We start from the raw sequence: 17,384 nt of genomic DNA on the forward strand, positions 1-17,384 counted from the left end.
CTTTCGAGATAAGCTACAAGAATTTCCAATAAAAAATAAGGGGTCCCATTTAAAAAAAACAAAGTTGACCTTCATATGACCTTAAGAACGCCACTTATGATCAAACTGATGTCTATTAAATATATATTTTTAAGCCCTACAACTTTTGCATCAAACATTTTTTCATATCTTTCATATTTTTCGAAATATTTTAGCGTTCCTGGACTTTTTGAGGACCCTGCTTTGGATTATTGTCTTACTGAAACATCTATTCCTTATCGAGATTCATTTTTAGAATTGATTCTTCTAAGTTTTCATTTAAAATGTCAATATATTTATCAGCATTCATGATTCTATCTATAGTTACTAAATTTCCAATTCCATACTACCCTGTATATTGTAGGGTAAGAATTTATATTGTACTCTAACTTTAAGGAAATATTGTAAATTGTTGTGGGGAAATCCTCATTCTAAAGGGGGAGGTGTTACGTTTCTAACATATCTCCGTATCTTTCCAACTCTAGTTTGTTTATCTATGTCCCAAACATTCCTATCCCTTTCCAAATATTTCTTTATGATTATATCTACTTTTATGACCCTATCTGTTTTAAGATAGTAATTTTCCTTTAAACTTCTCACGAAAACGTTAGTCAGTCTCCAGTCATCTTCCTTCCTGCAAGGAACATCTCCTGCTCCTCTCGTAGTGTATTCTCAAATTATATACAATCGTGGACAAAATTAAGTGGATGAAGGTATCATAAATAACAAAAGGTTAATTTAATTTAACTAATAATGTCAAAAAATCAAACTTTTATTGCTTATTTAAATTAACAAAATATAATTTGACAAAATATAAAGAAAAACCAATTGTAACAAATAATATATTAAAATTTTTATTGATTAATGATAATATAAAACTGCACATGGGCAAAATTAAGTGGACACTTTATACAAAGTAAATATTAATACTTCGTATTGTAGTCTTTTGCTTTTTTACTGCTTGTAAACGTCGTGGCATACTTTCAACAAGTTTTTCTAGATAATGTTTATCAATTTCTTGAAGTTTTAGTTGCAATTCATTTAAAAATAAAAACTTTTTTATTTTGCGTTTTTTTAATGGAATCTCTGCACCCAGTAAACTTCATAAATTTTCAATTGGATTAAGGTCCGGACTTTGTGAAGGCCATTGAAGAACTTTTATTTTACAATTCTGAAAAAATTGTTTCGTTTCCTTTGCTGTATGCTTCGAATTATTGTCTTGCTGAAACATCCATTCCTTATCGAGATCCATTTTTAGAATTGATTCTTTTCTCTTTCTTTTGATTTCATTTAAAATGTCAATATATTTATCAGCATTCATGATTCCATCTATAGCTACTAAATTTCCAATTCCATACCACCAAAAACAAGCCCATCATTACTGCACTTCCTCCATATTTGACTGTTGGTACAACATATTGCTTCTTTAGAGCTTTATTCGGTTTCCTCCACATGTGAGCTTTCTTACTTTCATTTAATAATTCAAATATACATTCATCGCTCCATATTATTTGTTTCCAAAATGATAATAGCTTATTTACATATTTTTTTGCAAAAAAGCTTTCTTTTTATGCACTTTATTAATGTATGGTTTACGTCTATGGTTTAATCGTCTTTTCCAGTTCTTGAAGATATGTTTAATTGTAGTTGTTCAATAATGTTTTGTGACGTTGTCGATGGGTTACATTGAGCTTCTTTCACAATTCTTTTGTCATTGTATGCATTTGTGTTACGTCTCCTTCCCCGACCATGTACATTTTCGACAGTATTATATTGTAAATATTTTGTATAAATTTTATAAACTGCGCTTTTCGAAACTTTATATTTTTCGGCTATTTTGCAGTAACTTAGTTTATTTTTGCAGTCTGAAATAATTAGATTTCGTAGATGAACGGAAAACTCTTTTCCTTGCTTAGACATGTTTGTTTATTAACTTTGATTGTACTAGTGCAAGGATCAACTGAGGACACAATAACATCATATATTAAGTAAAACTCAACATTTGTTTATATTGTTCCACCTTGAATATAAAATTTTCTGTTTGTCCACTTAATTTTATCCAAAGTCTAAATGCTAACTATATGAATAAATATATGTAAATACATGTAAACAGTTACAGAAACATTGTTTTTACAATTATACAGGGTGTTCATTTGAAAACTTTCCAGCTAATTATTTCGAAAATTATGAAAGATATTAAAAAAAGCTAAAACACGTGTTCCATGATTTCGAATAAATTTAATAATTTTGAAATTTTCAAAGGTCGATAAGTTAATAAAAGTTAGGGCACTATTATAGTAATATATCCTTGATAATAAATAAAGTAAAAAATCTAATAGTATTTTTTTCTTTCGACGAATAGTTAGCGAGATATCGTAAATGTTGAAAAAGTTACCAAGTTATCCTTAAATATTTCAAAAAATATTAGGCAAATAAATAATGTTTCAGACAGAAGTTGTTAAAATTAATTGGTAGAAAAAGATGATATAATAAAAAATTGGGCTTTCTATTTTAAAAAATAAGTTGGCTAACTGACTTTGAAAATGCTCTCCAAATAAAAAATTGATGATGCCATTCTCTTTCCCCTTCGAAATCATGGAACATGTGTTTTAGCTTTTTTAAAATCTTTCATAGTTTCCGAGATAATTAGCTGAAATTTTTTAAATGATCACGCTGTATATACTAAATTAATGTTCTTTCATGTCAACAAGAATATTTTACATTCAAAATTTAAAATTTATTTATAACATTAGAATGAAAGCGAAGAGGATTTGCCAAAATTTAGACAGTATCCACTTAATTTTGTCCAAGACTGTACATATACAGGGTGTCTTATTTTAAAAAACGCACCTCGATAATTCTTCAACGAAGCATTTTCAACAAAAATGTTTCAGACAAAAGTTGTATGATTTCAAGGGGAACATAAAACAACTATACAATTTTGTTTACAAATGGCATTACTTTTGAGATATTCACTAATTATTACTTTTCTTAAATGGAAACCCCAATTTTTTATTACACTGTCTTTGCTACCAATTGATTTAAACAACTTTTGTCTGAAATATTTTCTTATTTGCCTAATATTTTTTGAAATATTTAAGGAAAACTTGATAACTTTTTTAATATTTAACTCACGATATCTCGCTAACTAGTTGTCCAAAGAAAAAGTGGTACTAGACCTTCTTGCTTTATTTAGTCTCAAGAATATATTGTTACAATAGTGCCCTGATTTTGGTTAATTTGATGATTTTGAAATTTCCAAAAGTCAGTAAGTTAAAACCAAGAGTTCATTCTGATGTTTAGAGGAATGTTTTCCAAAAAATCATAAAAATCATTGTTCAAAAATTCTAAATATCCGTTCGCATTCAAATGATCTGATAGAAAATAGAGTCCAATTAAAGTACAATCCATTATTCCTAACCACATATTGCACTTAAAACTATATTGGAAATGTTCACGGGTTGCTCAAAGATTTTCATGTGACTAAACATGACTATTTCTTTGATTGAGAATGCCTTGTCTAGTAAATATGACTTCATCTGTCCACAAAATGTTTTGCGAAAATTATGGATCATTATTTGTTTAGTGTAAAAACTAATCGCAAAATGGTGTCAAAGCACCAAGACGCCATCGCGACAGTCAGCCCGAGACGCGTTATCACTTAGCCTTGACGCACATAGCTCGCCGCAGAGTATCTATAGGCTGTGATGGGCGTGACAAACGCCAAACTTTATGCGGTTATTACTAAAAAACGATGCGAGATATCGCTAAATGGGACAGGACTTTTGTTTCTCTCACTTAGCTTAACGCCCCTATGCAGTTGGTGTATTACAATTATGGGACACCCTGTATGTACAGGGTGTTTTAGACCACCCGAGTCACCTGATTTTTTCGTAAACGCGATATTTTAGAGACTAATGTTTAAGGCAATAGTAGTAGGGTTTTAAGTGACGCATTAGATAATGATAGTATGACCTGGAATAGCGTTGTCAAGGTCACGTGAAGGTCACCTTCAATTTTTTTAATGGAATCCCCCTTTTTATTACATATTCTTGTAGCTTATCTCAAAAGCTATGCAAAACATTATAATAAAGTATTTTTCCATTAGGTACTTTTCGAGTTATGAAGTCTGAAAGTTAGAATACCGCCTCCATTGGCATTACCCAAAGTGTACCGCGTGAAGGTTATACGGTCGGATTTACATCTCTTTGTGTGTGTGTCACAGCAGAGATAAGGGTCCCACGGTTCGTCATTCCCGTAGTATTTAACGACTCCAAACCCTCTCTGCTATGTATGTGTGTGTATGCGTGTGTGTGTGTAGCTGATGTAATTAGGCCTTATGTTCGAAATGTTCACCGTTTGCTTCAATACAAGCAAGCACTCTTATCTCAAAATTATTTGTTGCACGAAGAATTTCATCAGCATTTAAAGAACAAATAGAGTCACGTATTCTACGAATCATATACTCTGTTGTCACAGGACGTTCGCGGTATAACAAAACTTTTAGTCTTTCCCGCAAATAATAATCGAAAACAGTGAGAGCCGGTTACTGTGATGGCCAATTATGTGGACATACTTGCCTATCCGTTTATCTTAAGATTAAATAATTTTGAGACTAAATAATTTTTCTTGAGACTAAATAAAGCAAGAAGGTCTAGTATCACTTTTTCTTCCAACAAATAATTAGCGACGTATCGTAAGTTAAATATTGAAAAAGTTATCAAGTTTTCCTCAAATATCTCAAAAAATATTAGACATATAAAAAATGTTTCAGACAAAAGTTGTTCAAATTAACTAGTAGAAAAAACAGTGTAATAAAAAATAATGGTTCTTATTTAAAAAATGCAAGTTGACCTTCAAATGACCTTGAAAATAGAGGTCGAGGTCAAAGTCAAGGTAATCATAAGGTAGCTCACTTAAGTGCCTACAACTTTTATTTAGATCATTTTCCTTGAAATTTCAATAGTGAAGAGTTATTTGAGGTGGGACATTAAAATGGGATACCCTGTATATTTCGGCCTTTTACGAATGTATTATGGATATTACTAATCCTTTGTGATACATTTATTCGACGTACCTAGGATCAAGTTTTGCCATATGGATATATTTTATTCCAATAAATAATGTAAGAACTTGAAACAAATATGATATAAATATGTATTTCTACATAATACTTCTACAGTAATTTACAAACAACGTTTGTAAAATTTTGATCGTAACTTTTAAGAGACAGGTGATACGCTGAGAATTACTCGAAAACTGACTGTCGAAACGGCACGACGACGAATATATGAGAGCGTCTCAACGTTCACACTTTACTTATTAATATCATTTTACTGCTGCCCTGTTGTTCTATTGTAATTACTACTATTACTTATAATATGAAAAATAGATATATTAAATATATAAACAAAGAAATTAAACAATATATTTTTATATAAATTTAAAAGATCACAAAATTTGAAAAATAATTTAAAATATATGAAATAATTTCAGATTGTACTTGTAAAATTATTCCGTGAGGTGCGGACAATATTCTGGACATTATGAAATTAGAAAATATTACGATTGAAGAAGCGGTGGAGATAGCTGGAGGGAACAAAAAACTCTATGAAGAGAAGTTCGATAAATTTCGACAATGGTTGAAACAACAAGTTCATCTTCCTCAAGGTTTGTATTTAAAATTCAAACGGAGCTTATATACAGGGTATCTCAGAACTTTGGGACACGGGTTCCGTAACCTCTGTGAAGTTGGCCCCACCTTTTCAAAATTTGAAAAAAATGAGCAGAGTTCTGATTGCCCCCCAAAGAGTCCTAGAGTTCCGTTGATTAGAGTGGTCTAAACACGAAATAAAGTTATGGGAGGCCAACTTCACAATTGCGTAAATTTCAAAAGGTCATAACTTTTTTACCTTAAACTTTAGCGCTTTGATGCTTGAAGAAAATCGATAGAACTCTTCGGGGGGTTACCAGAACTCACAAGAAATTGACCGATTATCGAAAAAAAATTTTCTATTAGAAAATTCGGCATCTGCGATATTTTGATGAGCTAGAACTTTTTCATTTCTGCTCGAATCGATTCGAGTCATAAGGAAAACCGATAGAACTCTTCGGGGGGCTACCAAAACTCTCAAGAAATTGACCGATTTCCGAAAAAAATTTTTCTCCTAGTTGGACTTAGAAAATTCTACATCTGTGATACTTTGATAAGCTAGAACTTTTTCATTTCCGCTCGAATCGATTCGAGCAGAAATGAAAAAGTTCTAGCTCATCAAAGTATCACAGATGTAGAATTTTTTAAGAGAAAAATTTTTTTCAGAAATCGTTCAATTTCTTGAGAGTTCTGGTAGCCCCCCGAAGAGTTCTATCGGTATTCCTTATGACTCGAATCGATTCGAGCAGAAATGAAAAAGTTCTAGCTCATCAAAGTACCACAGATGCAGAATTTTCTAAGAGAAAAATGTTTTTCGAAAATCGTTCAATTTCTTGAGAGTTCTGGTAGCCCCCCGAAGAGTTCTATCGGTTTTCCTTATGACTGGAATCGATTCGAGCGTAAATGAAAAAGTTTTAACTCATCAAAGTATCACAGATGCAGAATTTTTTAAGAGAAATATTTTTTTCGGAAATCATTCAATTTCTTGAGAGTTCTGGTAGCCCCCCGAAGAGTTCTATCGGTTTTCCTTATGACTCGAATCGATTCGAGCAGAAATGAAAAAGTTCTAGCTCATCAAAATATCGCAGATACCGAATTTTCTAATAAAAAATTTTTTTTCGATAATCGGTCAATTTCTTGTGAGTTCTAGTAACTCCCCGAAGAGTTCTATCGATTTTCTTCAAGCATCAAAGCGCTAAAGTTTAAGGTAAAAAAGTTATGACCTTTTGAAATTTACGCAATTGTAAAGTTGGCCCCCCATAACTTTATTTCGTGTTTTGATCACTTTAATCAACGGAACTCTTTTTTTTATTGATAGAGAACTCTAGAACTCTTTGGGGGGCAATCAGAACTTTGCTCATTTTTTTCAAATTTTGAAAAGGTGGGGCCAACTTCACAGAGGTGGTTCCGTAGGGATATAGAGCTAAGTGAGAGGAACCAAAAAATTCTGTACCATAATGTGAAAATCGTAATAGTTTTTTAGTAATAACCGCGTAAAGTTTGGAGTTTTCCACGCCCATCGTGGCCTATAGACGCTCCGCGTAGCGTAGCTGTGTGCGTAGAGACTGAGCGATAACGCGTCTCGCGCTGACTGTCGCGATGGCATCTTGGCGCTTTGACGCCGCGCGACGACCAGCGCGAGCCGCGTTATCGCTTAATCCCTACGCACACAACTTGCCACTGAGCATCTATAGACCGCGCTGGGCGTGGAAAACGCCAAACTTTGCGCGGTTATAATTAAAAAACTATTACGATTTTTACATTATGGCAGAGGACTTTTTTGTTCCTCTCACTTAACTGTATATCCCTACGGAGCCCGTGTCCCAAAGTTCTGAGACACCCTGTATATTGATTAATTGTTTACATATTGCGTCCAAACAAAACATATCTAATTAATTGTGATTGACAGATTTAAAAAAGAAAGTAATTTCTATATAACTCTAATAAAACGAATTACTTCGTGATTTGCGGAATACGGATGTCGATTACCTCCATTCAATCATTAATAGCTGATCAAGTTACCATGATGTATTCTATCATTACATATTAACTTAGTAAAAATGAATGACATGCATTAATATGCCACAATAATAAACATAATCCTACATTTCGCGCAGACATCTCAGATAATCGATTACGGATCACGCTTTTAACTTCAAAATTGAATCTAGAGAAAGCTAAAAAACGTTTAGATTCGCAATACACACTTCGTACCTTGCTTCCTGAGTTTTTCACCAACTATGACCCGCAGAATGATAACATCGCTCTAGTACACAAATGTCTGTAAGTATAAATATATTGTTACATATTATATATTATACTATATATTTTATGCTGATTTTAACAAATTGTTACGTACGAAACTAGTATCAAAGACACTGATCTAACATAAATATTAATTAAAATTTGATGTAATATTGAAAATATAATATTGAATATAATATTAAAAAATAAATCCGAAATATTTAATATTTGTATTTATAAATAAACACTCACGCGTTTGCTTTGGATTTTTTTATCTAAAAATGAATTTTCTTACTCTCCGAAGTGAATTATGTTATGCATACAGGATGTTCTGTGTAATATTAGGAGTACAAATAAGTATCCACCGTTTAACAAAAGATGGTCCCACTAGAAGGTTATGTTGAAATTGTCAGATGTAAAACGTAATATCGTAAGTTTGGACATCTGGTAACAACATAACCTTGAAGTATTAGTGACTCCGTATCAGCATCACATAATTTTTTTCGTACAAAAATGTCAAGTTTTGTGCCGAATAAGAGTTATTTGCAGGAACTTTTGATTTACTTCTTTAATTTGAAGAAATCTGCAGCTGAGGCGCATCGATTGCTTGTAGAAGCATATAGTGAGACTGCTTTAAGTGAGAGAAGTTGTCGTGAGTGGTTTCAAAAGTTTAAAAACGGTGAGTTTGACGTGGAAGATAAAGAACGTAGTGGAAGGCCGAAAGTGTACGAAGACACGGAATTGGAAGCATTATTGGAAGATTCGTGCCAAACGCAAGAAGAACTTGCACTCACTCAGTGCAAGTGACTCAACAAGCAATTTCACATCGTTTAAAATCGTTGGGAATGATTCAAAAACAAGGAAATTGGGTTCCACATGAACTGAAGCCGAGAGACATTGAACGCCGATTTTGCACGTGTGAAATGCTGCTTGCCAGACATAAAAGAAAGGCATCGTATAGTCATTGGTAATGAAAAATGGATCCACTACGATAACCCAAAGAAGAGAAAATCATGGGGACTACCTGGCCATGCTTCAACATCGACAGCCAAACCGAATATTCATGGAAAAAAACTCATGCTGTGTATTTGATGAGATCAGCTTGGTGTCGTGTATTACGAGTTGCTCAAACCGAGCGAAACCATTACTGGAGCTCTCTACCGAACACAATTAATGAGATTGAGCCGAGCACTCAAGGAAAAACGCGCCCATTACTACTCCAGACACGACAAAATTATTCTCCTACATGACAACGCTCGGCCACATGTTGCAAAACCGGTCAAAACCTATTTGGAAACACTTAATTGGGAAGTCCTACCTCACTCGCCGTATTCACCAGACATTGCCCCTTCCGATTATCACTTGTTCCGGTCGATGGCACATGGCCTGTCTAAGCAGCGCTTTACATCATGTGAAGATACTAAAAATTGGGTCGATTCGTGGATAGCCTCAAAAGATGAAGAGTTCTTCCGACGTGGTATCCGAATACTGCCAGAAAAATGGAAAAAAGTAGTGGCTAGTGATGGATACTTTGAATAAAACGTAATGTACCGTTCTTCCACAATAAATTCCTCATTTTTGATAGAAAACGGCGGAAACTTATTTGTACTCCTATAGTTTGTACGATTTAAAAAATTTTTAATTTTAAATTTTTTCGATGGTTTAAGGAAACTGTTGCAAGATAAATTTTTTACCATTTGATGTAAATTACAATTTGCAATGACAAAGGATAAAAAAAATATTCTTTTTCATAAAGAAATCAAAGTTACTCTGAATCTGCCAGAAAATGACACCTTTTTCTTTATTTTTTTTCTTTACATAATATTGTGAAGGATTTCGAAGATGAATTTGATGCACTATCACAACGTGATATATTATGTAAAAAAAAGTATATAGCATCATTTAAAAATTTCAAGATGACCTCGTTTTCTTTTTGAAAAAAATATTCTCTTACCTCTCGCCACTGTAAATTGCTACTATATATTTTATAAAATAGTTAGGAATATATATTTCTTTTTTATAAAACGAAGTGCAAGAGTAGGTGAAAAAACTGTATTTAATAAAAAAAAATAAAGTATAATTGCAAATTTATTATCTTTGAAAAATCAATTTCTTGTGTTTGCATTGAACATGTCTTCATAAATACATAATTTCTTGTAGACAATGGGTAATTCTACCAAAGCTGACGCCAGAAAAATATCGAATTACTTTTTTCCGATTTATAAGCGAAGACGCTTCTATCTTTCATCTTGCGGATCTGATGAAGTACGTAGAAACAAATTATAAAAACAAGTACATATGTATTATCGATATCTTAGAGACATTGAAGTTTTATCCCGCAAATACATCGCGCCTTTCTGGTCCCAAAGATATACACACAACATAAGAATTACTATCACTCTTAGTAAGTCCCAGGATACTACAAAAGTGAGCTTAAATACACGCATGTATTATCCCCGTCCGACAATGATAAGTCATCGTTTGAAGCTACAAAAGAAACAACGGTAGCGGGTAACAATGATAAAAGAAAGAAGAACAAAAAGAAAAGAAGAAGATCTGGTGGAGCTTGACGCGACCTTATGAACATCCCATACTATTGGAATCCACACGGTGCTCGCGCCCGATGCCGACGAAATTATTATTTAACGCCATCGTTATTACGCGCTCGCGAATAATTTTCGAGCGTTTTCACGGGACGTCATTTGGCCGATATAATCACAACGGATCAATCTCGCTACCTTACTCTACGCAGTCTTTGGAACCTACTCTCCTCTTCCCTCTGCTTGTCTTTCCTTCTAATCTCCTTTCCTATTCCCGTAAAACATGCAACTTCCTCTGTCTATCTTCCTTTCGCCCCTCCTCATTCTTTCTCGCCTGCTATTATCGATAATGAGATAGAAACGAGATACTTCCACACTTATCATCTCTCCCTACCGCTACAGTTACACTCTACCTAGCGATGCATATTGAGAGGAAAAACTGAAATTGGTGACTTTGGCGAAATGGTATGAGAAAAGAAAGCGCGAGAAATTCGCGAAGCTATTTAAATTGTAGAATTTTTGGCACATGCTTTTGTATATCCGCAATTTTGAATAACATAAAAAACTCAGGACAAATCACGTCACGAATTTAATACGTTGACTGCCACGGAATTTTTCACGATTCCGGTCTAAAGAGCCAATTTGATTTAATCATGTTATATTATTAAAAACTTTAATAATAGTACATAGTAATAATCAAAAAGCTTAAATAATGTTTCTTTTTAAAAAAACATTTTGTATTCTCTTTCCTGAGGCCATCTATTCATATTTACTGTTATGCTACGAGTTTCCTCGTAGCTGTACAAATATGGCAAGTAATGAAGGGACGAGATAACTCGTAGTAGGTATCCTGGGCAAGTAAACAACCTACGAGATATTTCATAGTTAGCAGTCAACGTGTTAACAAATAACAATTATTCTGTTTGTTTCTAACAGAAAAACTTATAAAGAAGGTTATAAAGAATTATAAAGAATGTACATCTCCATTGATTGTATTTTTATCGAATTATTAATCATAATAAAAATTGGGTCAGCGTAAAATTTAAATAGATTTTCTCGTTGCGATTTTACGAATTTAAGACAAGTTCATAGAATATAAATATTAGGTGTATAACTTTACTTCCGCCGTTTTTTTCGAAATTCGAGGCTTTATTGTAAAAAACTGGTTATACATTTATGATTCAAAGTCCATCGCTGGCCACTACTTCTCTCATCTTTCGGGCAGCGTACGAATCCCGCGTTAAAAAAACTGGTCATCTTTTGAAGCGATCCACGAATCGATCCAATTTCTTACTTCTTCATAAGTGCTTCATAAGTGCTTTATAAGTGCCGGAAGTGCTGGTCAACCAGGCCGTGTGCCATTGATCGAAACAAGTGATAGTCAGAGGGAGCAACGTCTGGAGAATACGGCGGGTGGGGTAGGACTTCCCATTTCAACGTTTTCAAGTATGTCTTGACCACTTTCGCAACATGGGGTCGAGCATTGTCATGCTGCAAAATCACTTTATCCTGTCTCTCGTTGTATTGCGGCCGTTTGTCTTTCAATGCTCGGCTCAAACGCATTAATTGCGTTCGATAACGATCGCCTGTGATTGTTTCAGTCTGTTTTAACAGCTCATAATACACTACGCCGAGTTAATCCCACCAAATACAGAGCATGACCTTGGAGCCGTGAATACTCGGTTTGGCCGTCGACGTGGAAGCATGGCCGGGATATGCCCATGATTTTCTGCGCTTGGGGTTATCGTAATGAACCAATTTTTCATCCCCAGTCACAATGCGATGCAGAAATCCCTTCCGTCTTTGCCTTTCAAGCAACTGTTCACAAGCAAACAAACGCCGTTCAACATCTCTCGGTTTCAACTCGTATAACACCCAATTTCCTTGCTTCTGAATTATACCCATGTCTTTGAGGCGTTTTGAATTTGCTTGTTGAGTCACTCCCAATGATCGTGCCAATTCTTCTTGACTTTGACACGAGTCTTCATTAAGTAATGTCTCCAATTCTACATCTTCGAAAACCTTCTCTCTTCCACCGCTATGCCGATTTTTGACGTGAAAATCACCGTTCTTGAAGCGTTGAAACCACTCACGACACGTTCTTTCACTAATAGCGGCCTCACCATAAGTATTTGAGAGCATTCGATGAGCCTCAGCCGCAGATCTCTTCATGTTGAAGCAGAAAATTAAAATCTCCCGCAAATGACGAGAATTTGGTTCGTAAACCGACATTTTCAATCGAGAATAACTTTATGATGCAGACACAAATCGACTAATGTTTCTATGGAGTTATGTTAATAGATGCTCAAGTTTATTGCATGACGTCTATGATCTATTTATTTCGACCACTACTTACCGCTAAAGCCATCTATAGGAAAACGGCGGAAGCAAAGTTGTACACTTAATACAAATTCATAAAAAATGAAAAAATAAAATAAAATCGATGAAAGATATGTATTGTATTGTTTCTTCACGTTACAGATACACATGCATGTTAACAGACGTACGTATAGATATAGAGGAAGACATGGTAAATTCTGATATTTTAATAGCTGATTTTGCTTATTTTACTTTTAATCATTTGCTTAAATACATACCAAGCCTTGTTAGAAAGATTGACCTTTGCACGGTAAGTAACCGCACCTCACATACACTGTATGATGTCTTGCTCAAATTAATTTGTGATTTGTTCAAACTATTCAGGAAGCATACGGTTTGAGATACAAAGGAATTTATATAATAAACGCACCGTCTTATATCGGTAGATTCTTACAGTTAATAAAAACGTTTATGAGTCCAAAAATTTATGAGAGAGTAAGTACAAAATGATATTACAAACATTCAAAAAATTCATATCTGTAGTATAATTGTCATTATGCTAATTGCCATTATGCAAATATTTAATTTTGAAATCAAATTGTGAGACCAACGGTGACATTTTTAGGTGAAAGTTTTCGAATCCGGAATAGAATCAATATGTGAAATGATATCAAAGTCCAATTTACCCGCGGATTACGGCGGTGAAGAACCGTCATTGGAAGCTCTAGCAGGTATTGCATCGATCGATATTACGAATACATAGATTTCTTAATAATTTTATAATTTCAATTTAAACGACGTCGTTGAAGTTTGGAGCATTCTTCGAGCGAAAATTGAAAATAGCCTTTATTTAAAAAAAAACTACTTAATATAAATGTAAATACATATAAAAGATAAATTTGTGTTAAATATAACATGACATTATAAGAAAGTTGTTCTTCCCGAAAATTACGCACATATAATCATTCATACAGATTATTACGTCCGGCTCTTACAACGCTCTGTGCCAAAAACTGACAATGTATTTTCATTCTCTGGCATGTGGGAAAATAGAGAAAAATTAGTTTAACAGCAATATCGTCCCGGAACACTTTCGTTTTCCCCGAAAATTGTTTGCATACCACCACACTCAGACAGATTATAATTATTTCCGGCACTCACAGCGCTCTGCGCCAAAAACTGACAATGCATTCTCACTTTCTGGCATGTGGGAAAATAGAAAAAAAAATAGTTTAATAGCAATTTCTTCGCGGAACACTTTCGTTCTCGTCGTATCCCGGAATGAAAGAGTTCCGGGATGCGATTGCTATTAAACAATTTTTGTTCTCTTTTCCCACATGCCAGAGAGTAAAAATGCATTGTCAGTTTTTGGCACAAAGCGCTGTGACTGCCGGAAGTATTAGGAGCGCAAAAAAGTTCTGAGCCTTTTTTTCCAAATTCAAAATTTATTTAAAAACAAACAAAACTATATTAATCAACGAAATATTCCCCGTTTGCGTCGATGACCTTTTGCCATCTTTCGGGCAGCTTGCGAATTCCCTGATGGTAGAAGCTCACCGGCTTCGAGGCGATAAAGTCATCAATGCATTTTCGTATCTCTTCAAGTGTCACAAAATGTGTATCAGCCAAGAAATGCTGCAGAGACCGGAATAGGTAGTAATCGGAAGGCGCCATGTCTGGGCTATACGCCGCGTGCGGGAGAAGTTCCCAGCCTAACGCAAAGATATGGTCCTGAATCACTTTCGCAACATGTGGTCGGGCATTGTCATGAAGCAGTATCACTTTACGACGTCCTTTGCCAGTAAATGGCCTCTTTTCTTCAAACGCATCGCTCAAATTGCTCAATTGTTGCTGATAGCGATCTGCCGTTACTGTTTCACCCGGCTGTAACAACTCGTAATACAATACACCTTTCCAATCCCACCATATGCAAAGCAAAACCTTCTTGGCGTGGATATTGGTCTTTGGCGTCGATGTCGAAGGTTGACCAGGGTCAACCCATGATTTTTTACGCTTCGGATTATCATAAAGTATCCACTTTTCATCACCTGTAATGATTTGGTGCAGAAAATCCTTTTTCCGGAACCTTGAAAGCAAAGTGAGTGCCGTGTCACGCCGTCGATTTTTGTTGTCTTCGGACAGTGCATGCGGAACCCATCTGCCTTCCTTTTGAACTTTTCCCATTGCATGTAAACGTGTGGAAATGGCTTGTCGCGTAACGCCAAGTTGCTCTGCAAGCTCCTTTTCAGTTTGTGCAGAGTTTATATCCAACAATGCTTGCAGTTCGTCCGTTTCAACCTTTTGAGGGCGTCCAGCACGCGGTTCATCTTCAAGACTGAAATCTCCTTGGCGAAATTTTTGATACCACCTTTTACACGTAGCATAACTTACAGCGTTCTCTCCATATGCAACACAGATCATTTCAGTGACTTCAGCAGCATTTTTCTTCAGATGAAACGCGAAATGGATGGAAAATCGAATATGCTCATTTGTTATTGCCATCGTGAACACTGCTGATTTTAAGGTTATGTGCATCAAACGCCAAATTGCACGATGTTTCGAAAGATCAAATGTCACTGCTTTAAAACCGCAAGAGGGCGGGAAAATTATTGCAATTTAAATTGTGGTTTCAGTAGTATGAAATCTAGGGCTCAGAACTTTTTTGCGCTCCTAATAATTATAATCTGTCTGAGTGTGGCGGTATGCACACAATTTTCGGGGAGAACGAAAGTGTTCCCGGACGATATTGCTATTAAACTATTTTTGTTCTATTTTCCCACATGCCAGAGAATGAAAATGCACTGTCAGTTTTTGCACAGAGCGCTATGACTGCTGAAAGTAATTATAACCTGTCTGAGTGAGGTGGTATGCACACAATTTTCGGGGAGAACGAAAGTGTTCGCGGACGATATTGTTATTAAACTAATTTTTTTCTATTTTCCCACATGCCAGAGAGTGAAAATGCATTGTCAGTTTTTGTCACAGAGCGCTGTGAGTGCTGGAAATAATTATAATCTGTCTGAGTGTGGTGGTATGCACACAATTTTCGGGGAGAACGAAAGTGTTCCGGGACGATGTTGCTGTTAAACTAATTTTTTTCTATTTTCTCATATGCCAGAGAGTGAGAATGCATTGTTAGTTTTTGGCACAGAGCGCTGTGAGTGTCGAAAATAATTATAATCTGTATGAATGATTATATGTGCGTAATTTGCAGGAAGAAGAACTTTCTTATAATGTCATGTCATATTTAACACAAATTTATCTTTTGTATGTATTTACATTTATATTAAGTGGTTTTTTTTTAATAAAGGCTATTTTCAATTTTCGCTCGAAGAATGCTCCAAACTTCAACGACGTTTTAAATGTGTCTAAAAAAATCTAAATCTAGAAATTCGCGCAGATCAAAAGTATGGTACTTTCAATTCAGTTTTCCTTTTCATGAAAAATTGTGTCTGCCCTTTTTCAATATCTAATAACAATAATTATTCATTCCACCATACCATATTCATTCACCATACAATACAAATCCGTTAATATGTATAGATTAAGAAATTTAAATAGTCATTATTAGAACATAGGAAAATCGCTCGAAATTTTATGACCTTGTTTTAATGCTATCTTATTCCAGATATGTGGCATGCGAAATTATTGGAACGAAGAGAATGGTTACTGGAGCAAGAAAAAGTTAAGAGCAACGAGTCCCTACGAACTGATCACGTAATAAATGCGGATGAATTATTTGGAGTTAATGGGACATTTCGCAAGTTAGAAATCGACTAATATCTCAAAATTATCTTATCTGATATATTGTGATGTTAACGAATTCCAACATATATAACGCTAATCCAACGTATATAAATAAATATAAATGTTATGCGTAATGTAGAGAAGAATCTAGAATGGATATATTTATTTGAAAACAACATAAAATAATTTCGTATGAAAAAAATTATGCGAATTTTACAAGGGGAGGACGCATCGACCAGGAAACGGTTTGGAACGAAACTTACAGAGTTAATAGTACTTGACTACTAATAACTCATGGTAATAGCATACGACGCAATACCTATTCGTTTTCGAGAAAAAACGGTCTAAAGAAAAGAGCCCACAATGTATACGAGTTAGTAAGAAGGGTATTCAGCGAAGCGGCGTAGTGCAGCAGCGAAGGTAACGAACTACCGAGTTGGACGGGCTGAGGTTCGATCCCTGCTGTGTGGTTCTTTTTTTATTCTGTAAGCATAAATATGAAACAGAAAACATTAATAAGTAATAAAACTAGGTTTCTTAAATATATTAGTGTTTGTTAAATATACTATTAATAATTTAAATTGCAAACAAACCGTAAATCTTATCTATAAAATATATAATGTATAAGAAAATTTTTATATAATAATTGCAATGGAAATAGGAGTAAAATTATATTATATTTTCGCTGGAGGATTTTTCGATAATAATTAATTATTGTCGTAAATAGAATTCACATATACGAGAGCATTAGTGAATTCACCTTTAAAATCTTCATTTTCAAAAGATCTTTCTTCTAACGATTCTACATCAACTATTTTGCTTATTGAAGGATTCTCTGATATTGTTATGATATATGTAATTTA

At 34.5% G+C, this 17,384-nt stretch overlaps 1 protein-coding gene across 5 annotated transcripts; it reads left to right on the plus strand.

Moving 5' to 3' along the window:
* The first annotated feature begins 643 nt into the window (after positions 1–643).
* Positions 644–16,619, plus strand: LOC105186035 (retinol-binding protein pinta). Of its 5 annotated transcripts, none has more exons than XM_025299363.1 (8): positions 644–750; positions 5,515–5,688; positions 7,789–7,954; positions 10,076–10,180; positions 12,937–13,084; positions 13,159–13,269; positions 13,400–13,505; positions 16,403–16,619. In XM_025299363.1, the coding sequence occupies exons 2-8, from the start codon at positions 5,565–5,567 to the stop codon at positions 16,552–16,554; spliced, it is 912 nt and encodes a 303-aa protein (XP_025155148.1). In that variant the 5' UTR covers positions 644–750; positions 5,515–5,564; the 3' UTR covers positions 16,555–16,619. The 5 variants fall into 5 exon arrangements, with proteins under 5 accessions (XP_025155148.1, XP_025155152.1, XP_025155149.1 ...); XM_025299367.1 differs by having other exon boundaries at positions 12,937–12,958; XM_025299364.1 differs by having other exon boundaries at positions 644–731.
* Positions 16,620–17,384: the final 765 nt, after the last annotated feature.

This window comes from Harpegnathos saltator, unplaced genomic scaffold, assembly GCF_003227715.2.
Source record: "Harpegnathos saltator strain DR-91 unplaced genomic scaffold, Hsal_v8.6 scaffold27, whole genome shotgun sequence".
Lineage (NCBI taxonomy): Eukaryota > Metazoa > Arthropoda > Insecta > Hymenoptera > Formicidae > Harpegnathos > Harpegnathos saltator.